Source organism: Taudactylus pleione, unplaced genomic scaffold (genome assembly GCF_031769625.1).
Source record: "Taudactylus pleione unplaced genomic scaffold, aTauple2 ptg000170l, whole genome shotgun sequence".
Classification (NCBI taxonomy): Eukaryota; Metazoa; Chordata; class Amphibia; order Anura; family Myobatrachidae; genus Taudactylus; species Taudactylus pleione.
Genome location: NW_028284572.1, coordinates 10,822,841 through 10,850,016, shown reverse-complemented (window position 1 = coordinate 10,850,016; position 27,176 = coordinate 10,822,841). Strand labels below are relative to the sequence as shown.

At 42.6% G+C, this 27,176-nt stretch overlaps 1 protein-coding gene and 1 pseudogene across 1 annotated transcript; one reads left to right on the top strand and one right to left on the bottom strand.

The window, feature by feature from the left end:
* Positions 1-11,377: 11,377 nt before the first annotated feature.
* LOC148521338 (uncharacterized) lies at positions 11,378-19,035 on the bottom strand (annotated as a pseudogene).
* TLR2 (toll like receptor 2) lies at positions 18,180-26,483 on the top strand. Its single transcript, XM_088475375.1, has 2 exons — positions 18,180-18,281; positions 23,319-26,483. Exon 2 carries the CDS (start codon positions 23,338-23,340, stop codon positions 25,690-25,692), a length of 2,355 nt encoding a protein of 784 aa, XP_088331501.1. The 5' UTR covers positions 18,180-18,281; positions 23,319-23,337; the 3' UTR covers positions 25,693-26,483.
* The last annotated feature ends 693 nt before the right edge of the window (positions 26,484-27,176 follow it).

The window sequence follows — 27,176 nt, the reverse complement described above, 5'->3', positions numbered from 1 at the left end:
TCCAGGATCTGAAGGACTACATGAGAGAAATCGAAAGACAACTAGCCGACATAAACACCTACCAGAAATTGGCTAAGGACCCCACTGGTGATTATAAAAAAGAGCTGGATCAGATCTTAATACAAGCAGAAGATAACGGTTTAATTAGTGACAAGGTGAGACGGTCCTTAATACAAGAGTTCCCAGTGGTGCCTATAATGTATTTGGTCCCCAAAATTCACAAAAATCTACAATCACCCCCGGGAAGACCGATTATATCGGCTAGGAACTCCTTATACCAGCCCATCTCTATGTTTCTAGACACAATTCTCCAGCCTTTGGTGTCTATACAGCCATCATATATTAAGGACACCACAGCCTTTTTATTGGCATTGAAAACGGTAACGATGGTTCCACCAGATACCTTAATTTGTGTGATGGACGTTTCAAGTCTATACACATCTATCCCCCATAACAAGGGAATAGAGATCATGAAAACATTTATTGTACAACAACGTATGACTGTTCTGGATAAAACCTTTTTCTTAAAGTTATTAGAACTTACGCTGTCACGCAATTATTTTCTATACAATGGGAAGTTTTATCAACAGGTGTCCGGCTGTGCCATGGGCAGTAACGTAGCCCCGAGCTACGCAAACGTCTATATGTTTAGTGAAGAATATGATATGTTTTTCTCCAATGTAGAAATTAGTAAACACATACTTATCTACACGAGGTACATAGACGATTTATTTATGTTATGGACTGGTGGCTTAATGGCATTTGAGTTGCTGATGCAACAAATTAATAACCGTGACTCACCTATTAAATTGACCTATAACTGTAGTACATCTACATTGAATTATCTTGACGTTCAAGTAACTATCGAAAATGGTAGTATTAAAACAGGGGTATATAGTAAACCTACGGATCGTAATACCCTACTTGCGGCCAATAGCCATCATCCTAAATCACTTGTGAGAGGGCTTCCAAAATCACAAATGATGAGAATTGCACGTATTTCAAGTGACCTTGATCATACTCGACAAGAGTTGGAAAAAATAATAGACAAGTTCGTGACAAGGGGATATTCTTTAACCCAATTAAGGAAGCAAAGAGATGAGGTCCTGCTACTTCAAAGAGACACGTTATTACAATCTACAAATAAAGACAAAGGTAACATTATCCCTTGGAAACTTGAATACCAAACCAGTAGTCCAGTGATCCAGCGAGCCACACGGGCATTATGGCCCATAGTTTCAACTGATAAAGACTTACCTTGCTTCACAGGCAAACGACCGATGGCGTGCTTCAAAAGAGGCAGAAATATTAGGGACATGGTGGTCCATACGGATATAACTGGATTCGTGCATCCCAGTCAGGAAGGTCAAATTATACGGGCAAAAGCACCAGGTTGCTACAAATGTACAAAATGTACCACGTGTCAATATATGATGACAGGATCAACATTTAAACATCCCCATCGTGACCATATATATCATTTAAAACATGTCCTCACCTGTACTTCAACATACGTAGTTTATTTGATAATGTGCCCGTGCGGATATCATTATGTCGGTAAGACCATCAGGACAGTGAGAGAACGGATGGCTTTACACCGATCGGCCATTAAATCAGCCCTACTAAAAAAAGTGGCTGAGCAACCTGTGGCTAGACATTTTTTGCTAGCTGACCACCCTTTGTCTGCTTTGAAACATATTTTAATTGATCATGTTCCAACAACGTTAAGGAGAGGAAATAGAGGCGAAAAACTTCTGCGTCTCGAAGCGTCCTGGATACACAAATTAAATACGATCCATCCTGCGGGACTTAATGAGAAACTGTCTCTTAATGTATTTTTGTAAAGACAATCGTTACGCCTCAGACACTACTTTGTATTGAGTAACCACTTAAAGTGTGGTTAGGATGACTTACCTGTAGTTTATCATTATAGCTGTTCTAGTCTATGGTATATATTATATGTAGTTAGTTTGTATGTATTTTTCATAGTTAATAGCTTAAGCGACTGATATTTATATGTAAGTTTATTGCATGTATGTAACATAATATGTTTCTTTGTCTCTCCTTGTAGCTGACGCGGGCCAGACAGACAGTATACCAGGCTTGAGGTTTGTCTCTATGACAACCAACAAGCTTTGGAGTGATGTCATCCATGGAGGACAGGAGCCGCCGCGTGCGCGCCACCCCTCCCCCTGCCTATCCTGGCCGGCGCCGGCACACAGGAAACACACCGCTATTTAAAGGTAAGACTCAGCAGTGTTTATGTCTGCTGTTTATATATTTAATATTGTTATGCCAGCCTTGAGAAAAGGGCCGTGTCTGGCTCTGAAACGTCGGCAGTTTGGCATGTATTAAACCCTTTTTTTGCTTATGATACCAGTCCAGGAGTGCCGCTGATTCTTTGCATGAATATTGGACACTTACAGAAGGCACCCTGGCACATATCTCTATTATTTTTTGAGTGCCGGTTCACCCTTGGAATATATATATATCTATATATATGAGAATCATACACAACCTCTGTATATTATTAATATATACACATACACAGTATAATTTATATACATATATGAATTCATATATATATATATATATATATATATATACACACATATTTACATTTATATATACTGCATATGTATATATATATCAATTACAAATACTGGACAAATATATATATATACAGTGTGTATACTGTGTATATATACAGTCAGGTCCATAAATATTGGGACATTGACAGAATTTTCAGATTTTGGCCTCTATTCACCACCACAATGGTTTTGAAATGAAACAAACATGATGTGCTTTAACTGCAGACTTTCAGATTTAATTTGAGGGTAATTACATCCAAATCGAGTCAACGGTGTAGGAATTACAACAGTTTCAATATGTGCCTCCCACTTTTTAAGGGGCCAAAAGTAATGGGACTATCAACTCAAAAGCTATTTCATGGACAGGTGTGGGCTATTCCCTCGTTATTTCATTATCAATTAAGCAGGTAAAAGGTCTGGAGTTGATTCTAGGTGTGACATTTGCATTTGGAATCAGTTGCCGTCAACTCTCAATATGAGATCCAAAGCGCTGTCACGATCAGTGAAGCAAGCCATCATTAGGCTGAAAAATCAAAACAAACCCATCAGAGAGATAGCAAAAACATTAGGCGTGGCCAAATCAACTGTTTGGAACATTCTTAAAAAGAAAGAATGCACCGGAGAGCTCAGCAACACCAAAAGACCCAGAAGACCACGGAAAACAACTGTGGTGGATGACAAAAGAATTATTTCCCTGGTGAAGAAAAACCCCTTGACAATAGTTGGCCAAATCAAGAACACTCTCCAGGAGGTAGATGTATATGTGTCAAAGTCAACAATCAAGAGAAGACTTCACAAGAGTGAATATAGAGGATTCACCACAAGTTGTAAACCATTGGTGAGCCACAAAAACAGGAAGACCAGATTAGAGTTTGCCAAACAACATCTAAAAAAGCCATTACAGTTCTAGAACAACATCCTATGGACAGATGAGACAAAGATCAACTTGTACCAGAATGATGGGAAGAGAAGAGAAGGAAAGGAACTGCTCATGATCCAAAACATACCACCTCATCAGTGAAGCATGGTCGTGGTAGTGTCATGGCGGGGGCATGTATCGCTGCCAATGGAACTGGTTCCCTTGTATTTATTGATGATGTGACTGCTGACAAAAGCAGCAGAATTAATTCTGAAGTGTTTTGGGTAATATTATATGCTCATATTCAGTCAAATGCTTCAGAACTCATTGGACAGCGCTTCACAGTGCAGATGGACAATGACCCGAAGCATACTGCAAAAGCAACCAAAGAGTTTTTTAAGGCTAAAAAGTGGAATGTTATGCAATGGCCAAGTCAATCCCCTGACCTGAATCCGATTGAGCATGCATTTCACTTGATGAAGACAAAACTGAAGGGAAAATGCCCCAAGAACAAGCAGGAACTGAAGACATTTGCAGTAGAGGCCTGGCAGAGCATCACCAGGGATGAAACCCAGCGTCTGGTGATGTCTATGCATTCCAGACTTCAGGCTGTAATTGCCTGCAAAGGATTTGCAACAAAGTATTAAAAAGTGAAAGTTAGATTTAGGATTGTTTAGTTTGTCCCATTACTTTTGGCCCCTTAAAAAGTGGGAGGCACATATAGAAACCGTTGTAATTCCTACACCGTTCACCTGATTTGGATGTAATTACCCTCAAATTAAATCTGAAAGTCTGCAGGTAAATCACATCTTGTTTGTTTCATTTCAAAGCCATTGTGGTGGTGAATAGAGGCCAAAATATGAAAATTCTGTCAATGTCCCAAATATTTATGGACCTGACTGTATATTTATGCACCTGACTGTGTGTATATATATATATATATATATATATATATATATATATAATATATGGTTAGAGCCTCAGCCCACAGTGCATAATTGTATACAAGCAGGCAGGCTGCCAGCCGGCAGGTCTGACACTTTACCTCAGACTCAGTCACCTGCCTTCATGGAGCTGCCGATGATAAACTGTTACAGCTGATTCGCTTCCTTCCGGGTGCGGCGGTGGTGGTGGGTGGCACCTTCGTGACGTCACATGTCTTGATGTCACAGGAAAGAGGCACCGCGTCACTGCATATGCGGTGCAGGAGGGCTGCGTCGCCATATGTCACCAATTTATGCTGGCGCATTTGATCTGCCGATGCACCAGCTAGGAAGGGGCGAGGGATGGGGGGTGCGGGCCGCGGCTGGTGGGGGCGGAGAATTGGACGCCACTGACAGGCTGCAGGCTTCTGTAACAGGAAAAATGTTTTCCTGTCCACAGCAGGAACACAGCAGTTGGAGGGCCTATTTTGATTGGGGGCCTGGAGCTGTAGCTCCATCAGCCCCATTGTTAATCTGGCCCTGCATCTGCCGCACTCCGGATTGGGCACTGGGTACGCATGGGACAAGCAAAGCAGCAGAGATGTGCATGTGCTTCACAGTCACCAGGTAACTGCACCTCCGTGGGGGGAAGGGGAGTGCAGCATGTGTAATGTCATTTGGGGGGTGCAGCATGTGCTATGTCAGTAGGGGGAGGTGAAGCAAGTTATTACAGTCAGGGTGTGCGTACAGAGTACATCATGCTGTGTCAGGGGGGTATGGAGCATGCTATGCCAGGGGTGAGTGGACTTCTTAAGCCACGGGGGTGTGGAGCATAGTATGCCTGGGGTGTGTGAATCATGCTGTGCCAAGGGGGTGTGGAGCATGCTATGCCAGGTGTGGCGCATGTTATGCTAGGGGTGTGTGTGAAGTATACTATGCTAGGGGTGTGTGTGAAGTATACTGTGCCAGGGGGGTGTGGAGCATACTGTGTCAGGTGGGGGATAGAGCATACTATGCAAAGGGGTGTGGCGTATACTATGACAGGTGGTGTGGAACATGTTATGCCAAGCAGGTATGGAGCATGTTATGTCTGAGAAGCTCTTTGTGAAATTGTAGTGAAAATATTATAACGGGGGGGGGGCTGTGCATATATATATATATATATATATATATATATATATATAGTTGCAATCCTCAGCACGGCACTCCGTGAGTCAGGAAAAATAAATCAATGTATTCAATAGCGCTGTGGTGCCCTCCTTGAATCCAAGAAATGGAAACCATATATCCAAAAGCAATAGGCGGCACTCGTCAGACTTGTAAAATAGAAAAAAACTTCCTTTATTCCGACATGTTTCGGGGACAACCCCCTTCCTCAGGGACAAATGTATACTAAACATACAACACATACAAACATATATAGACACTCCCATCCCAATCTGTGTGAAAACTGCCTAGTGCATGCACCTGTGTGTAGTCGGCCCCTAAAGAGACCGCAGGGCGTGGATCACACACCCTACTGAGCCCTCCTGGCCACAGCCCACAGGTGCATCTAATAAATCATAGCAACCAACATTGCTAATGACGTAAACTTACACCAAGATATCACTACAAAGTATATTGACATATGTATTCCATAATATAATTTGTCACTATGCATTCCATAATATGTCAAATGTTGGTACCAAAATATCTTTGATGTTGGTATCCTTAGTGTAACTAGGTAAAAGTTGCTTATCTTTCAAAGCTGGTAATTCATTATCAGAGTTAATAACAGGCCACCATCTTTTGGCCCTTTTAGTGGATTCAACACTACTAGTTGTATATTGACTAATCCATGGTAAATGGGTCTCAGATTTAGTAATTAGTGTATGGAGAATGCTTTTGTAATTTGTATTCACAGCTGTATATACAGTCAGGTCCATAAATATTGGGACATTGACAGAATTTTCAGATTTTGGCCTCTATTCACCACCACAATGGTTTTGAAATGAAATAAACAAGATGTGATTTAACTGCAGACTTTCAGATTTAATTTGAGGGTAATTACATCCAAATCGGTGTAGGAATTACAACGGTTTCTATATGTGCCTCCCACTTTTTAAGGGGCCAAAAGTAATGGGACAAACTAAACAATCCTAAATCTAACTTTCACTTTTTAATACTTTGTTGCAAATCCTTTGCAGGCAATTACAGCCTGAAGTCTGGAACGCATAGACATCACCAGACGCTGGGTTTCATCCCTGGTGATGCTCTGCCAGGCCTCTACTGCAAATGTCTTCAGTTCCTCCTTGTTCTTGGGGCATTTTCCCTTCAGTTTTGTCTTCATCAAGTGAAATGCATGCTCAATCGGATTCAGGTCAGGGGATTGACTTGGCCATTGCATAACATTCCACTTTTTAGCCTTAAAAAACTCTTTGGTTGCTTTTGCAGTATGCTTCGGGTCATTGTCCATCTGCACTGTGAAGCGCTGTCCAATGAGTTCTGAAGCATTTGACTGAATATGAGCATATAATATTGCCGGAACACTTCAGAATTCATTCTGCTGCTTTTGTCAGCAGTCACATCATCAATAAATACAAGGGAACCAGTTCCATTGGCAGCCATACATGCCCATGCCATGACCCTACCACCACCATGCTTCACTTATGAGGTGGTATGTTTTGGATCATGAGCAGTTCCTTTCCTTCTCTTCTCTTCCCATCACTCCGGTACAAGTTGATCTTTGTCTCATCTGTCAATAGGATGTTGTTCCAGAACTGTAATGGCTTTTCTAGATGTTGTTTGGCAAACTCTAATCTGGTCTTCCTGTTTTTGTGGCTCACCAATGGTTTGCATCTTGTGGTGAACCCTCTATATTCACTCTTGTGAAGTCTTCTCTTGATTGTTGACTTTCACACATAAATATCTACCTCCTGGAGAGTGTTCTTGATTTGGCCAACTGTTGTGAAGGGGTTTTTCTTCACCAGGGAAATAATTCTTTTGTCATCCACCACAGTTGTTTTCCGTGGTCTTCTGGGTCTTTTGGTGTTGCTGAGCTCTCCGGTGCATTCTTTCTTTTTAAGAATGTTCCAAACAGTTGATTTGGCCACACCTAATGTTTTTGCAATCTCTCTGATGGGTTTGTTTTAATTTTTCAGCCTAATGATGGCTTGCTTCACTGATAGTGACAGCTCTTTGGATCTCATATTGAGAGTTGACAGAAACTGATTCCAAATGCAAATGTCACACCTAGAATCAACTCCAGACCTTTTACCTGCTTAATTGATAATGAAATAACGAGGGAATAGCCCACACCTGTCCATGAAATAGCTTTTGAGTTGATAGTCCCATTACTTTTGGCCCCTTAAAAAGTGGGAGGCACATATTGAAACTGTTGTAATTCCTACACCGTTCACCCGATTTGGATGTAATTACCCTCAAATAAAATCTGAAAGTCTACAGTTAAAGCACATCTTGTTTGTTTCATTTCAAAACCATTGTGGTGGTGAGTAGAGGCCAAAATCTGAAAATTCTGTCAATGTCCCAATATTTATGGACCTGACTGTATATATATATATATTTGTAACCTGGGGTATAGAAATGGGGGCTCCAGACAGGCAGGTACTTGGTAAAGCAGTGCTTTTAATGGCAACAAGCACTGCACCTTGGCATACGTGAGCATAGGCCTGGACACACACAGGCTCATAACAGAAAATAAGCAAATAAACATAAAAGTAAATGTCCCTGCACTCCTTGTGCTCAACAGTCAGCAGATACAATCTCTGTGGACCTTCCAGGTCCTGGCACCCTAATGCTAACCACCACCCCCGGCCAATCGCCTAGCCAGCTTGTCTGGCATCAGGAGCAAGGAACATCAGGTGTGTGAGAGTTTTAAACCTTTCCTGTGCACCAGTAATTATTCCAGCTGGGTCTGTGTAAATGTGAAAACCTGAATTCCACACCTCCACTGCTAATGCAGAATGCACAGGTTTCACTCCAGCCATCCCTGGAGTGAGCTGATCTCACAGGAATGTGGGCAATTCAGGTGAGAGGCAAATCCTCTCACCACACATCCCCCCTTTTCACTTTTCCAAACTTGGGAAGTGCACGTATTCCTTGGTGACGGCCGACACCCTTCAGTTTTCTTACTTCCTCTAGAGGAAACGTCCATATTTCCTACGGACGCTGGGTTGTACTTTTCCCCGCCACTCTGTGGACAATGTATCCCTACAAGAGCCAGTGCGACATCCGAGTGGTCTAGCAAGAAGTACAGGGACTGGACTTTCTTCTTGCCAGGGAACTTTTCGCCGTGCCTCAGGAATGCGATACGGTCACCGCTTTACACCCATTCCTCCAGGTGTATTTATCTTGTGCTCTATTAAGGCAGTGTGCCCAGGCAGGGAAGAAAACACATCCTGATTATTGCAATCTAAGGCTTTCGCTTCTTTTTGCCATTTTGCTGACAAGTTGTCCACCAGCGGAAATTTTGTAGGACCAGGCGAACTAGAGCAGTCCCTAGGAACCTGAGGGGTGATGGTTTCCAGCACATCCAGCACATCATCTGTATTGGGCATGACACCTGGCCAGCTTGTCCGGTATCAGGAGCAAGGAATATCAGGTGTGTGAGAGTTTTAAACCCTTTCTGTGCACCAGTAATTATTCCAGCTGGATCTGTGTAAATGTGAAAACCTAGAATACCACACTGCCACTGCTAATGCAGAAAGCACAGGTTTCACTTCAGCCTCTGGAGTGAGCTGATCCCACAGGAATTTTGGGCAATTCAGGTGAGAGACAACCCCTTTCATCACAATATATATAGATTTAATAGTTACCATTTAGGTCCACAAATATGTAATTCTGTAAATCACCTAAATTCCTACACATGTAGGCTGTGCAATGTACACTGAAGTGCCAAATGTCTTGGGATAGCAGTATGTAAAGGTGGCATCACCATATGTCTTGGAAATGGCCAAACCTGCAAAGGCGATGTGAATTATTGTAGTTCGAACAGTGGGTGCCCGACAGATGGGACATTCCATTTCTGTAGTTGCACGGTCATTCAACATTCCTCGATTTATGGTGTCATGTGTGTAGCTGGAATACCCCATGGAAGGCATTACCATCCACAGTGGACAGCACCATGGTGTATAATGAACATGACCAGTTGTGTCTGGCCAGAATTGTTCGTGATAACAGAGAAGCAACACTGGATCAAATCACGTCCACATTCAATGCATGAGGTACCAGACATATATCCAGCCAGTCAGTGCAGCGTTCTTTAGCTTCCATGGGATATGGGAACAGAAGACCCACCAGAATGCCCCTGTTAAAACTACGACACCAGACACAGTGCCTCACCTGGGATCATGATGTCTCTAATTGGACACTGGAGGGCTGGTAACATGTAGCGTGGTCTGATGATTCATAGTTACAGTTGTTTCAGGCTTATAGTAGGGTTCGGGTGTGGCACAGACACCATGAGGCCATGGACCCCAGTTGTCAACAGGGCACCATGCAGGCTGGGGGTGGTTCCATAATGGTATGGGATGTATTCACGTGACATGGGTTGTGTCCATCGGTCTGTCAGAACATGTCATTGACTGGTAACTGCTACTGTACATTACATTGCTTGATGACCATTTACAGCCCTTCATGGACTTCATGTACCTCTACAAAGATGGAATATCCCAGCAGGATAATGCACCATGTCATCAGCTCCAAGTTGTTCAGAATTGGTTTGAATAGCATTCTGGAGTGTTCCAATGAGTGGTGTGGCCAACACGTTCGTCCAACATGAATCTAATTGAGCATTTAAGAGATGTGGTCGAGAGGTCCTTTTGCACCCAAGATCCTGCACCTCCAAATTTCAGAGAGCTGCAGGAATCTATCCAGACAAAATGAGTCAACATCTCTCCAGAGGTCTTCCGTCTACTTGTTGAATCGATGCCACATCAAGTTGCTGCACTTCACTGGGCTAAAGGGGGTCATACATGATGCTAGGTATCTATCCCATGACTTTTGGCAATTCAGTGTACGTACATACCTACCTATATATCATGCACATTGACATTTATGTCGGTTGCACTTGCACATGTAGTAATTATTTAGGTGACATGTACATGTGCATGTAGCCAGTTTGACAATTTCAATATTCCCATGTCGACCTGATGTCTATAGACAAAGCATACCACACATGTCTCAGGGCAGCTCATCACTCATTGTTGGTTAGCAATCATTGATGGTTTGCTACCAATTATCAATGGTTTTGCCATTAATGGCAGAGGTCTGATGGTTCCCCACTAACAATGTCAGAGATGCTTTGATGTCAGAAATCCATGAATTTTTTTCCAGCACAGGGGGCACAACGCTTAGCCATGACCCCTGTCGATCTGTTCAGCTCCTATTCCCTTCCATGATAGGCCCACCATGTCCCACAGCAGGAAGGCCCATTAATGGTTCAAAGCAATTATTGTTTCCCATCGATAGTTTCATGCCATTAATGGAAAGCACCTATGGCACTACCGATAGTGAATCTTTGATGGCCATTCCTATGTTGTACCTCCCTCCCATGGCTCTGCCTTAACTCTTGGACACATCAGGCCTGATTCGGAGTCTCATGCAATGCCGATATTAGTGCAATTGGTTAATGTTTTTCCACTGCGCAGGTATCTAAGTCACTAGAAAGTCACACAACTCATGTGTCCCATGATGTGTATGCACAAATGCACGGTAGTGATTGAGACACATGGTCTCATAAATGTATTGGGCGGTGACTTGCAGGTGGTTATTCAGTGATGCACTGTATTATAGGCGTGTTATGGAAGTGTTGCAGCCATGTCGCAGAAGTGTTTGCGAACTCAGAAGTTTAATCATTTACATTGGAGGCCACACTCTGACAGAGTACGTCTTATGGTAGCATCTAAAGACACACCAAATGGGCGTCCCACCTCTTGCGCAGTCAAACATGCTTGTACACCAGGGAAAGGGCTGATACTAGCATTAGCATAAAGTTGCAGATGCAGCTATGGCAAAGCCACTAAAGTGGTCGCAGCAACGTGCAAATCTGAATCGGCCTCATCATCTATCTGTGACACTCAAACAAGAATCATTGTAGATTTTCATATTGAGGAACACATTGCATTGTGAATCCTTGGACATCATTTAGCCTCATAGATGTGTTTCTGAGATATAAATACATTATTACAATCCATGAAGGATTCCTTACATACACGCAAGTGGTAAATGTCAGTGTCAGCGACTTCTTAAGTATACTGTATTACAGTACACATGCTGTTGATATGTGCGTATTATTTTGTGATGTACACAGGTGATAAATAGTAGACAGCAGGGGAAAGAAGTATTTGAGGCACACCAGGCGGATAGACTTAAACAGGAGCTTGGCTTTATTGCAGTGCACAGATTGTACAGCTGTATTCACAGTAACACCAGTAGGTAGCGGAGATGGAGTGGAGTATACAGCGGACCAGCCGGTCATGTACGGATAATGGCAGCATGCAGGATATTGTAGGGTCGTCCCAGTGCTAAGTACTACACATCCATGTAAGTACTGTGGCGTTCAAACACAGTGGCATGCGCAGAAGACCTAACAGTGGCCAACTTGGTAAAGGACAGATGCTTCATTAAAGGAGCATCATGGAAGCAGAGCAGTAGCGCACTTCATATACCCACACATGCAGCTCCATCATACAAGAGGCAACTTGTATCCCCCAGAATGGTGGAACGTTCTTAGAGTTTAGTGGTGGCAGTAGCCTATCAATAATGAGTGCACACCTTGCAGCCAGTACAGACTCTCCACTCTACAGTGTAGCGTGACCTCCTGTATACCAGCGGCCGGCAATGCTATCCTTACATCAATGTCGTCGGAAAGATGGCACCATGTATTAAGGTGCTTCTGAGTAGCGGATTACACATTTAAAACTAATATCTTAACATAACATAAAAGCATAGGACCTGTTAGAGTGTAGCATCTGCTGCACATTCTCTACTTTCAAAACTCCTCAAGTTCTATTAGCAATGCAAACTATTTAAAATATTACATTTATCTACGTACTTGGCCAGGGAATCTTCCTGCAGACCTTTACAGTGTATCTGAAAGGAGATAACAGATACTTTACCTGGCATCCCAAAGAGGATAACGTGACCTGTAGACACCCTCCCAGGGCCGTCAATGTTGTGACAGCTGAAGTTTCATGGGCAATAACATCTATTTGCAATGCCAATCCCAACAGTCACAATCATACCCTATAAATGAATTTAAATAAATGAACAATACAAATGTAATGTTGCTTTAATTGTGAATAAAGCAATGTGCTGTGGTAAACACATACCCTAATGCTAATTATGAAATATATTTTGAGAGGGCACACGTGCAAAATCATTCTTACCATAGATGTTATACAATCCATGGTTGTTAGGCTATTTTTTTTTTTTTTTCAAAAGCTGTGTTTCAATTTGTTGGCAAGAAATGAAAAAATCCACTTTTTAAAAAAATCAAACAAACATTTAAAACAACAATAAATAAACATTTAACTGGTTAATATTTTTCTACAAATATCCCCAAAATTGTCGATTTATTTGATAAACAAATTATGTAAATAAGAGCTATTTAAACATGATTCAGTATATTTTTATCACCAAATCTGCAGATTTTAAAATAAAATTATACTGAATATGGGTTAACTAGCACTTACTTTTTATATTTTTGGTTAAATAGTTTTATCTATTAGTTTAAAAAAAGACTTTACAATGATATACTGTATATGTGTGGTTAGCATTACTGCCTCACAGCACTGTGGTTGTCGGTTTGATTCCCAGTACAGCCCTAACTGTGTGGAGTTTGCATATTCTCCCTGTGCTTGCGTGGGTTTTCCCCCGGTACTCCGGTTTCCTCCCACACTCCAAAAATATACTAGTAGGTTAATTGGCTCCCAACAAAATTAACCCTAGTATGTATGTGTGCATGTGATAGCGAATTTAGATTGTAAGCTACACTGGGGCAGTGACTGATGTGAATGGGCAAATATTCTCTGTAAAATGCTGCAGAATATGTGTGCGCTATATAAATAACTGTTAATAAATTTTATATATATATATATATATATATACAAACACACACACCATTTTTTTAACTATATAAATAAGACATAACTCTCCTCAGCCAGCAGCAAGGGGCGTCCCTAAGCATCACCCATGACTGACTAGGGATGGCCATCAGTGGGGTCACCGTTGATGGTTCCATCTGCGATTACCATTGATGGCATAAAAACCACCCATGGTGAACCATCAATGGTTTGCACTCTGAGATGGCCACCGCTGCTAGGAATACAATGGGCTGCAGGCCAATCAGAAATGTGGGTGGGGCTAAGCTCCTTCCCATAAAAAAAACAAAAAAACAACCATCGGGTCCCACTAGGCCATCAATGGTGAAGAATTATTGGCTCTCTGTCATCTATGGCAAAACCATCAACTGTTGGCAGTTAACCATCGATGGTTGTTAATTACCGATGGCCATCACTATGAGACTCACTGCTGGCTGGGAGGGGGAGAGAGAAGGAAGCACACAACTGCATTAAAGCTATAAGTGAGGTAAAACCCCTGAAAATTTAATTTTTGGGGGGTTGACCGCATTTTCCATATGCAGTTGGCTTTCTGAAGCTTGGACCCGATAGATGGCGATCCACCAATAGAATCCTATGGGCTACTTAGGAAAACTTCCATGAGATGGATCCAATAGGATCCCTCCCAGGGTACCCCACGGCTTGCGCATGCACTGACCGACGCCTGATACTCCTTTCACATCGCAAAAACGGGTCAGATCACCTTAATAACCCGGGTTATTGCAGATTTGGTGCCTTTTAACTCAACCCGGGTTTCCCATGTTAAAACAGTGTGATGTCATTTTTAAAGGATTTTATTGGCTCACAATTATGATGACGTTTTCAGTAAAGAAAATGAGGGGCTGGGGAATGCTTGCAGTGCAGCAATCATGGCCAACAGTGCACATGTCACAGCACAGAGTCCTGCATTTATGATTGTTTCTGCTCTACTGCTTGTGGATTTAGCCTGTGAGAGGTTATTAGTGCTTCTCACTTTCTGTAGCTTCTTCTGCAGCTATATTCCAAGTCCAAGGAGGGTGCAGGTTTTGGGTGAAAGTGATATTTTGCGGAGACAGTATTTGCGTAGGAGGAGATCCCTCATAACTGCTTTGGTGACAACTATCTTGAACCTCCACCTCTCTTCCGACCGAAGATTGTCGGAAGAGAGGTGGCAGCATGGGCAAGCGTTCATACAAAGTGTACTTAATTTTGAGGATGTCGCGCCTGACCTTCCAGTACCTCTTGAATCTACTGACTCCAGCACTTTCTAGGCAGACCACTAACTTCCGGAAACCAATCGAGCCAAGCAGGAGGCTAGCCATTGCCTTGTGGTGGTATGCTACTCCGGGTGAATATCGCACCCTGTTGTGCCTCTTTGGTGTGGACATATCGACAGTGTGCAACGTTGTTTGTCAGGTCACACGGGCATTGGTGCAAAGTCTATACCATCGATTTATTTGTCTTCCCCAAGGACAGCGTTTACAGAACACAATAAATGGATTTGTTGCCCGTGGATATCCACAGTGCGCAGGTGCAATTGATGGTACCCACATTCCTATAATTTCCCCTAGTGAAACCATGCAGACTATTACAACAGAAAAGGATGGCACTCCATTGTTTTACAGGCTGTGGTGGATCATAAATATTGGTAAGACTGTTCTGTCCATTTTTTATTTATTATTTTAGTTTGGCAGCCCCTTTCTTAAAACTAATTTTTGTTTTCCCTCAGCTTCACAGATGTCTCTATAGGGTGGCCTGGACGGGCACATGATGCTCGAGTACTTGCCAATTCCCAAATTTTCTGGCTAGCAGAGGACAAGCAAGGTGGCTGGCTTTTCCCAAAAGAGGTAAGTAAATATTAATTCATCTTTTTTATAATAGCAGGCCCTGTTGTTCATGCGTATATTTTTGTAACCTGTCATCATGAGCATTTATACAGCGGTTAATGTTTCCTAAAGAATGTGATTCAGTGACCATTGTACACAAATATTCCATACCTACAAACAACAACACCCCTTCTGTGCCCACCAGTCTGCCCCTCATGGACGATTCTGGTCCTATTCTGAATGCAATTTTTCTTTTTTTAAAATAGAAATCTAAAACAGTTGATGGAGTGGAAGTACCGGTCCATATAATTGGTGATGCAGCCTACCCTTTAAGAAGATGGTTGATGAAGGGCTTCACGCAACACGTCCAGCTGTCCCAAAATCAAATTACGTACATTCACATCCTAAGCTCTGCAAGAATGGTTGAGGAAAATGCGTTCGGACCATACTGCAAGTGCAGAACAAATTAGGGCTTCAATAATGGCCAACCTTTCATCTTTGTTGCTTTAAATGTTTTTTTTTAGTTATAGTATTCAAAAATTAGAACGTTTGTTGACATTAAACTGCCCATGTACAACAGCTAAAACCGAATAGACGTGTGTTACAATTTGTTTTTGGATTACATATTACATTTTTAAAGCTTAACAAAAGAGGTGCGAAACCTTAGAATTATTTGCAATAAACATAGCAAATATCATATAAAATATTATTTCAAGTAAAAAGTAAGGTGAAATATATTATCAAGAAAACAAACAAATATACAGTATGTAAAAATAATAGATTAAGGCAAATTACAAAAAGTGGTTCATTGGGATTTTCCGGCCTTTCTGAAGGAGGAGGTTGGGGATGAGCATACCTGTATGGGGCTGGGTAAGGTGCAGGGTTATACTGGGGATAAGAGTGACTGTATTGGTGAGGCAGACGATGTGGGGGCCCTGAGCGTTGGCCTTCGCTAACTGGAAAGGTGCAATCAAATAGAGACCAGAGAAATTCCTGGCTCTCCCTCTGACGCTCACGAGCATCTCTGTGGAATTGCTCCAGAAAATTGTTCTGCATATTTTGGATCGCCTGCATGTTACGCTCCATGCGAGCATCTTCCCTGGCTGCCAAAGTTGCATCCATTTGCTCCAGTTTTACCAGCAGAACACTCGTCATGGCCTTGGCTGCCTGCTCAGTTTTATTTGGCCTCCTCCTCCTTGGTGGTACAGTATATACTGTGGGCACAAGAGATAGAATAATTCATTCAAAATGCGATTTGCAGTGAGGATATACAAAACAGTAGTGATGTTAGCAAGCGTGTTTGTGGTATCCTCCCACCTACACACTGCATACACTCTGCAAAATTTAGCATTTTTAAAATTATGATTATTGTATTTTTTTTTTTATTAATTTACAATTTCAAATGAGCTTTGATAAGGGAGGAGCAGAAAAAGTAAGCAGGGAAGTCACTGCCTCCCCTGACTTTCATTTTTACTGTTAAAAATATATCAATGTGACGTACATGATCCTCGTAAAGGCTGGGTTGCGGTTGTTGCCCCCTCACTAGTTGAAGGCTGTGCCTCAACAGCCACCTGTGTTGTAGGTGAGACATCGGCTTCTACAATCGGTGGATCAGCCGCCGTGGGTGTAGGGTCATCCCCAAACAATGTTGGTGATGGTGGCGGAGATGACCGTCCCTCTGAGGTCACTATAGCAGGCAGGAGTTCAGCAGCAGAGACCTGGCTAGTTTCAGCTGCAGCCAGACTAGATGACAATGTCACAGGTCTGCTTAATGCAGTATGGCCAAATGCATTGGCACACAGCTCAAAGAACTTCCAGTCCATGTGGGCAGCACCACTGCGATTATCTATTGTGGTCGTTCACCTTATGAAATTGCTTCTTCAGTGCCTTCAGCTTATTGACAACCTGCTGTTGGCTCCTGATGAATCCAGATGCAGCCAACGTTTTGCTTATGTTATGATAAGTTATCACATCATTGACAGTGCCAGTTATCTGTTTACATATTTCTTCCTCACCCCTGATCCACAGCAACTCCATTACTTCTTCATCACTAGTTTGCCATGATTCCTCCAAAGCGAAAGTAAAGTGCAATATAGTACACTGTGCTGTCTGTATTTAGCTTATTATTAGCTGCCTTTTCCCCAAAGTGTGCAAAGTGTGCAAAGTGTGCAGTGCAGGACAGTAATGTAAATACAGAGACATGTGCTCTGTGTGCAGGCTGGTCAGCTGACTGGAAAAAGCCAAACAGCACTATTTTCTCAGAGCAGGGTCAAATATCCTGGGTCTGTACCATTTAAGAGCCACATAACCCTCCTTTTAACCCAGGTAGAAATACTGGGTCAGTCGACCCGGGTTATTCATTTTGGTGCATTTAAAAATCACGTCGACCCGGCAACAACCCGGGAATAACCTGGGTTATTTTGGCGATGTGACAGGGGTATGAGTTTTGCGCAGAGGGACTTTCAGGTTTTACTCCCGGGTCATAAACCCGAAAGTCCTGACTCCTGACACAGCATAAGAGCTCTTATCAGAAGAGCTGTCCTTTGCTTAAATGATCACGCACACAGTGTTACTAAACCCCAGAATGCATTTGATCATTGGCGAGATGTGTTGCATCCAAAATGTTATGCTTAATACATCCTGTCCAAACAGTTTAAAAATAATTCAAAATTTATCAAGAAAACTACCCCCAGCACATATCCCGCACATGGCCCAATATATTTGTGCAGTACTCTGAGCATAACAACACCTGGAACAGGAGAAAGAAGCATTGTGTACAGTGATTATGAGGGCCGTGGTATGCACTGCTGTAACTCTCCGCCCACAGTATGGGAAGTGCTGCTCACTCCACAGTCTGACATTTAGATCCTTGCTTCTCACAACCTGCGGTCTGTGGCCTGGAAGTATAAAGCATGTACTGTAGCTGGCTTAGAAGAATCAGACACACAGCCACAGATTAAGCTGCACCGAAAAGCTGTTTGCAGGTTAGTGTCATCGGTTCTGCATCCTCCTGGTGCTTATTAAACAGAAGTTGAAAAATTGTGTTGCTAGAGGAACCGGAGTTCTGATCGTAACCAAGTTCATATGTTTTCTTTACATTAAATGCTCCAACACACACAGATAAGGGTAGATCAGGCACAGACAGAAAAACAAACATATTCTGTTTAGGAGTATAATAATAACACTGTCCTCTCTGTCTCTGGCACAGCAAATGCTTTCTGGCTTTTTGTTTTTACGCATTCAAAAGAAGGGAAAAACGAAACCTCAGTCTCCGTCACACTGAGCAGATACAGGGGGCAGGGACCGGGGGCAGGGGCCAGGGAAGGAGAAGGGAACAGAAAATCAGCCTCTTATCAGAAATGTCCCCTCAACTCCGAAGCTCCAGGGTGACTCTGATATGTTGTAACTAAGTTATGATTTTGTTTGTGTCTCATTATTATTTCTATTCTATATGTCTTCATCTTTTACTATGTTATTATTGGAGCAGCAGCTGTCATGTTCACTGTGCTGCAACTATTAGGAAGTTCTGTTATAATGGAGGTAACGTAAAGGAGTGCAAAATACATTTTACATGTCAGTAAATGCCCAAAGCTTTGTGGATCAGTTGGCTCTGGCTGTGTGTGTCTAGAATAAAGCGTATAGTGTCATCATGTCATTACATCTCTTCTTAACAAAAATCAGTTAACTGTAAGCATTCTAACATACAGTACTGACGCATGTCGCAATGAGTGTCCTCATATCGAGAACCTGACCAGAATTACACAATAAATGGCCATGTATCATATAAATTACACCACCAGCACTGACATTAATGTCACAGGGTTAAGCCACAAATCGGAATGATACATCGTATAGTTTGTTTGCTGATCCGTCGTTAAAGATGGTTGTTTATCGCATCGTACCATCTGCTGTTCTGCACCCGATGCTGTTACATGCAACCTGTATTGTTACATCACGTCGTCGTACACCGGATCATGCAGTGTGTATGGTGCTGGGTACACACATCATATAGTGTACACCCAGCTTTATACTACAAACACTAATATAAGGGTCACAACCTGACACCACCAACAGTTAAGCAGGGTACACACTGATAGATATATCGCCCCTTCCATTGAATGGGCGATATATTGAAAGATATATCAGCCATCTGCTGGTGTGTACGGGCGATCCGATGATTGCCCATACATATGCTGTAGGGACACAGTGATGATTGACAGCTCAACTGGGTGGGTGATTTAAAAACCCGCCCAGTTGAGCTGTCAAGCCTAGCACATCGGGCAGACGATTCGTAAGTGTGTGTATACACTTACCAATTGTCAGATAGGTCAGCTGATTGGCTGGAGAGCAGGCCCGTCGACCTAGTGTGTACCCAGCTTTACACTAAGGCAGTGGGGTAACTATGGTCTTTGGAGCCCAGAAAAAGATGAAAAACTGAGCCCCCCCCTAACTGTGCGCCGCAAGGGGTGTGTCCACTGAAAATGGGGGCATGTCAACATGACACACCACTGTTTCTCGTCACTCTGGGGACATTCTTTAATTCCATACAGAGCCGTAACTAGACTTTTTGGTACCCTGTGCAAGAGAGAGCCTACCCCCCCTCCATTTTTTAAATAGGGACACAAGATAGTGCACCTGAAAAAGGGCCATGGCCTCATGGGAAAGGGCCAGGGAAGACACAGGGGAGGCCAGGAGATGCTGGGGATAAAAGAAGAGGAAGCTACAAGTGAGAATGATAATAAACAGGAAAATTGACAGGTCCAAACAGCACCCCCTGCCCTGCGGTGCCCTGTGCCATGGCACTGGTCGCACTACCCTAGTTACGGCCCTGAATCCATATGTACCTTAAGGCCCCTGGTAGTAGTGCCCCTTATGCAATGCCCCAGTAGAAGTGCCCCTTATGCAGCGCCCTTAGTAGTAGTGCCCCTTATGAAATGTCCCCAGTAGCAGTGTCCCTTATGCAATGCCCCCCAGTACCAGTGTCCATTATGCAATTCCCCCTGTAGTAGTGCCCCTTGTACAGTGCCCCCAGTAGTAGTGCCCATTGCACATAAAACACACAAAATTATACTTACCCAAATCCCCGCTCCTGCGCCCGCTGCTGTCCACTCTTCCCATCCAGCTCGGCACTATGGGAGAGACATCACGGTGTCATGACATCTTTCCCTTCACCCACTGTGGGAGCCGTAAGGCGGAACTCAAGAGTGAGCTCCAGCCCGGCGCTGCGTACTGGGAGCAGCAGCCAATAAGAATCTGTCTGATTCTTATTACCTGCTAAAACAAACACATCGCCGGTGTATTTTAGTCTGTAGTGCTACAGACTGCACTGCCGCCGGCGCCCCCCCTCTCCCCGGGTCTGACACCACCCAGGTGCCCTGCTCGCCCCCCAGTTATGCCACTGCACTAAGGTTACCAGCTGACTTCGGAAACACTGACATTAAAGTTAGCAGCGGAACCCACCAATACCAACAATAAGATCACCAGCACTGACCCCATCAACACTGACACTAAGATCACAGCACTGACACTAAGCTGACCTCACTAACACTGACACTAAGATCACAGCACTGACACTAAGCTGACCTCACTAACACTGACACTAAGATCACAGCACTGACACTAAGCCGACCTCACTAACACTGACACTAAGATCACAGCACTGACACTAAGCTGACCTCACTAACACTGAATCATCCTAACTTCGGCATAAATAATATGAAGAGGATCACACACACTGTACAAGATAAATATATTATACCCACAATTTATTTCTTAGTAAGACATTCAGAACCCCACACTTCCCTACCTTCAGCGCTAAACAGTTCATAGACTCTTAAATACATAATACTTATCTAACGTGATCATTTTATGTACTTGTGTTTATGTGTTAGGATTAAGGTGTTACATTCGTTTTTATTGATTGTGTATATTTGATAGATTAATACATTCATGACTTGGGGTATCTGCATGTCACTATTTTCTATCCAGTGCATTGCACAGGTAAAATATGTTACTTTAGGATAAAATTCACTTTTCCATGATTCTTCCCATGGTTAAACCAAGCAGCTAGTTCTTATAATTGTATGGTGGCATAATATGTATATGTTTTGTAGGATATGATAAAGATAGAGGGCCTATTTCAGAGCTGCACATAAGCCCGTTTTGCACGCAGATCTTTATGCTCCATGGCTGAGTCATAACTTAGGCCCTCATTCAGAGCCGTACGCTCTGAGTAGAGCGCACGCTCTGAATGAGGGCCGCCCTCCATAAAAATGGAGCGTCCTCCTGGACGCTCGTATAGCTGTGGGTCACCACCCACAGCCTATACGAGCGTGCAGTTTGATGGCCGCGATGATCTTGACCATCGCGACCATCGAAACTGCGAGCCGGAGCCTGCGGTTGAGGTTTTCAACCGCAAGGCCCGGAGTGATTTTGGCTCTATCGTGCGCATGCTCAGTGCAGACCATCAACCCACTTGCGAGCGGACAGCCGCTTGCGAGTGGGTCTGAATCAGGGCCTTAGTCACATCTCCACGTGTGACATCATGATGTCACAATAATATTATAAAGTTGCCAGGACCAGGAAGAAGCTGAGATCTTTAGTATGCTCCGGGCGGCTCTGCTGAATCTCTCTATGCTGTACTGTAGGCTGTTGGTCCAGACATCTTGCAAGCCAAATAAAGGTGCCACATGGCAGTGATGATGCCCCTGGTGGCAGCACCACTTGCTGACCCCTAGTTACGGCCTTGCTTTGCAATCACAGACTGGAGAGTTTTAGTAGATAAGGAGAAGCCCTTTAGTAAACACACCTGCTAGTGTTATCATTTAGCCTTTAACACAAGCAATTAACAGGTCCAAAAATAACAATAATGTAGAATACTCAGAAACTATAAAATGTTATTTCATTATAAAAACAGCATTTTCACTACCAAAAAAAATCATGAAAACCAGCTAAAATAGTTCTCAGTTTTTGCAATCAGCATAAATATATCATATATAAAACATAGATTTGACACTAGCCAAACTTCATTTATCTAAAAAAGTTACTGTGCACATAAATAACAGAAACATGCCTTGAAAGGGGAAATAGGCTGGATATGGGTGGGTGGAGAAAAGGAAAAAGAATATTGAAACTGCAATTCTGCAATGTATGTATTGTGCAAGCATAACATAGGTCCCAGTGACATCACCATGTTAAAGGAACTAAAGCTAAAAAAAAACATTGTATACTGTAAGTAGTGCATGAACTACTAAAATCACGGATGCCATCTTGATTTGAGAATATATGTTTTCTTACTTAACTGGGTTCTCCAATTGAAGTTGCTTTTAATTCATGAAGGGGTCTATTTACTAAGCTTTGTTAGGAGATAAAGTGAATGGTGATAAGGTACCAGCCAATCAGCTCCTAACTCATACTTGCCTACTCTCCCGGGACTGTCGGGAGCCTCCCGAAAATCGGGTGCCGCTCCCGACACCCCGCAAGACTAGGCAAGTCCCCCGGAATAGATGCCGGCTCCCCGCTAACCCCCGCGCCAGCCGCAAAAGTGGGCGGTGCGGGGGTGTGATGACGTGATTCAGCGTGAATCGCGTCATCGTAGCCCCGCCCCCTGCCTTTTAATGCCAGTAATATTGCCATTATAAAGCGGGGGCGGGGCCACTATGGCGCGATCGCGTCGGCACGCCCCGCTCCGCCTCTTTGACCCGCCCCCATCCTCCCTGCTGGACGGACCTGCCAGCCCCCTCCTGGATTCCCCTGCCGAGATGTCGGCAAGTATGTCCTAACTGCCATTTTTCAAACACAGGGTGTGACATGGCAGTTAGGAGCTGATCGGCTGGTACCTTACCTCCGTTCACTTTATCTCCTAACCCAGCTTAGTAAATAGACCACTAAATCTGTAACATTATATATCAATAGTGTTGGGTCCTTGCATAGGTTGACTGAGGTTGTCTGTAAATGCCATTTAATCACGTGAAGAAACATGTCTAGAATAATAATTTTGTTTTTATTTCTGTTTCCTTTAGTTATTCCAAATATATAAAGATGTATTATATCTTCAGTTACTGCTTCATCTTCTCATTGGTGACTGTGACACATTCCGAAGATACAGCCGGCTGTACATGTGACCATATGGGATTTTGTGATTGCTCTTCCAGGCAGCTGCATACTATTCCTTCCAAACTGCCAGGGCAATTACATGGGTTGGATTTGTCCGATAATTTAATTCAGATGATTGACGATACAGACCTGAAGTTGTACTCGAAACTGAGAGTTCTTCTTCTAAAGCACAATAAAATCCATAGCATCAGCAATAGTTCATTTCAATCACTAACAAGTCTTGAAAAGTTGGATATCTCCTATAATAACCTAACCAGCTTGTCAGCCTTTTGGTTTAGAAATCTTCACGTGTTGAAACATTTAAACCTGCTTGGTAATCATTATACTGCTCTTGGTGAAACCTCCCTATTCTCAACTCTGACCTCACTGAAGTCTTTAAAATTTGGAAATCTGGACTTTGTTGCTCTCCATGAACAAGATTTTGATGGTGTGCTGAGCTTAGATGAACTTTACTTGAATATTACAAACCTCCGGCAATATACAGATGGCACCATAAAGACAGTAAAGGATATAGAGCACATTATTCTGGCTGCAAATGTAAGTTTACTACCAGAAATAATAAAGGATCTTGCGTATTCTGTCACCTGGCTAGAGATCAGAAATACATCTTTCAATTCATATAGTGACACAGAATGCTTTGCCATGCTCAGTGACACCAGTGTGAGAATATTAATGTTTAAAAACTGCTTACTGACCGATGAAAGTGGATCAACACTGATAGAAATTATCTCTTCTCAGAAAAACATTACCGATATTGTTTTTGAGGACTCAGAGCTTCGGGGAACAGGGCATGCGTCTCCAATTTTGAAAGATGTTAACTCCTCAGTGTCAACAGTCGTTATTAAGAACTTGTACATACCAAACTTTTATATTTTTAGTGACTTAAGTTTTGTGTATAAAGTAGTGCATGACATTAAAAGTGTTACCTGTATAGACACCAAAGTTTTTTTGATGCCTTGCGATTTTTCCCAATCCTTTAAGATGATGGAGTACCTTGATCTTAGTGGGAACCTGCTGACAGACCTATTTTTGGCAAGTTCAGCCTGTTATTTCGACAATTATGGTGCTTGGCCATCGTTGCGAACTTTAAATGTCAGCAGGAATGTCTTGTCGTCATTATCCAAGGTTTCCCAAGCACTTGCCATGGTACCAACCTTAGTTAATATTGACCTAAGTCAAAATGATTTTGGTGAATCCGACCTTTCTTCTTGCAAGTGGCCTGCAAACCTGAAATACTTAAATCTGTCAGACTGCCAGCTAAAACGTATCGATAGCTGCATTCCGGTCACTTTGCAGCTGTTGGATTTAAATTCCAATAATCTGGAGGAGTTTGTTGTCAGCTTTCCAGATTTGCAAGAACTACACATATCAAATAACAGATTAGCCAAATTGCCAGGCGAAGCACACCTCTCCACCTTAGCACTGCTTGTCATTAGCAGAAACAGACTGAATGACTTCTACAAAGCAGATTTGGATTCCTTCCCAAATTTGACAAGACTGGATGGAAGTGACAACAGTTATTTCTGCTCATGTCAATTTGTGGATTTTATAAAACATAATAAAAAAATTCTATTGGGATGGCCAGAAAATTATGTCTGCGATTCTCCTTCTTCTGTCAGAGGTAAGCAGATAGAGGAAGTACATCTTCCGCTCTTAATGTGCCATAAGACATTGGTCTTGGCACTGTCCTGCATCTTCTTGATAGTAGCTATAGCCATTATTGTGGCACTTTGCCACTTTCTCCACGTCATATGGTATGTGAAGATGACCTGGGCCTGGTTGAAAGCTAAGAGGAAGCCTTTAAAAGTACCTGAGCAAGAGCTCTGTTATGATGCATTCATATCATACAGTGAAAGAGACTTTGAATGGGTTGAGAATATGATGGTTCCAGAGCTAGAAAATTCAAACCCTCCACTCAGAGTATGTCTTCATAAGCGTGACTTTGTACCCGGCAAATGGATCATTGATAACATTATGGATGCCATGGAGAAAAGCTACAAAACACTGTTTATATTGTCCGAGCACTTTGTCCACAGTGAGTGGTGCAAATATGAGCTGGAGTTCTCTCACTTTCGTCTTTTTGATGAGAACAATGATACTGCCATTTTGGTTCTTTTGGAGCCAATTGAAAAGTCAACTGTTCCAAAGAGATTCTACAAACTGAGGAAACTCATGAACACAAAAACCTACTTGGAGTGGCCAACAGAGGAGGAAGAACAACAAATCTTCTGGGCTAATCTGAAAGCAGCACTGAAACCTGAAGACTATCCCAATGCATAGACAAATGTAGCATGCTAATTCTGCACAGATGAAACAATTTCAGCTGCACATAGTGGTATGTAAATAAGACTGTTGTACAAGCAATTTGTGCTCCAAGTAGCATAAAGCTATTTTCAGAATCTGATTTTTCTTATGGAATATAATTTAGATGATCATGAAGGAAGTGAATTATCTAAATCCATTGTTTGGGTTATACCTAGAACCTGGATTATGTGATGCCTTGCTAAAAAATGGTGGTAGGTTAACTGGGCAAATCATAACTTTCTGCAAATCTGTAGGTTAGATCTTTGCAAGCGCTAAACCATGCATATAACAAATGAGAGTACAAGGACATGGGTCCATACATTTATTACATGCAAGTAGAAATTTTTGGTGCGTATATTACGCTAGTTTTTATTTTATAATACAAGAGTATGATTTTATCACTGTGTAATTATTTCAGTATTCCCTAGAGAAAGGAGCAAAGTAGTTTAGTTTATTTAGTTTATTAACATTTATATTTGGTTTTGAAAATGGAATATCTAATGGTCAATAGTTTGTATCTTACTAGCCGCTAGCATTTCGGAACTTAGCTATTAGGAAAACATTATTGGTGTATTGTGTACAGTTGTGTCACCCAGACCATTGTTACCTTTATTAAATTTACATTTTATAATTGTTGACCAGTGCATTATTTGAAAGACCAAGGGGCCTATTCATCAACACTAAAATAAAATTTTTAAGGACATTTTCCTTAAATAACGTTATTTTAGTATTCATGAAGATACTTAGCACAGGAGATAACACTGATATCTCCTTGCTAAGTCCCCCAGCGTTAATTTCCACACTCCCCATACATTAGTATGGGGATATGGAAGTTATGGTATTCGTAAAATTCCGAAAATTATGTATTTTCGGAATTTGATGGAGTTACTATTCACCACTGTGAGGTGGCGAATAGCAGGTAACACTTACCTGTGTCAGCATGGGCAGGTCCCCCGCAGTCTTCCTCCGGCGCTCTGGTCTCTCCTCTGGCTCAGTCTGCTATGCTGTCATGTGGTCTCCCCAGCACAACACAATAAAGTTTAGAAAAAATAAAAAAAAGGTTTCTTTTTTTCTAAACAGTACTGTGTGCTGCTGGGAGACCACATGACAGCATAGCAGACGGAGCCGGAGGCTGCTGCGCGGGCAGGTAAGTGCTGGATGGGGGGGAGGTGAGCGGGTGAGGGAGGGGGGGCAGGTGAGCGGAGGGGGACACACAAACTTACCGCACCTGTAGGCAGTGCTGCGCATGCGCTGGTTTTACAGATGTAACAGCGCATGCACAGCACTGCTTCCAGCTGCGATAAGTTAGTGTAGATAGGGATAACTATCTATTTCATGAAAAGCTGTCATCGCAAAAATGACAGCTTTTCGGAATAGATAGTTATAGGGAGGAGGAATGATGAATTCCTCCGGTAATTAGGTAGAACTCCATGCGAGTTCTAAACCTAATTACCTCCTGG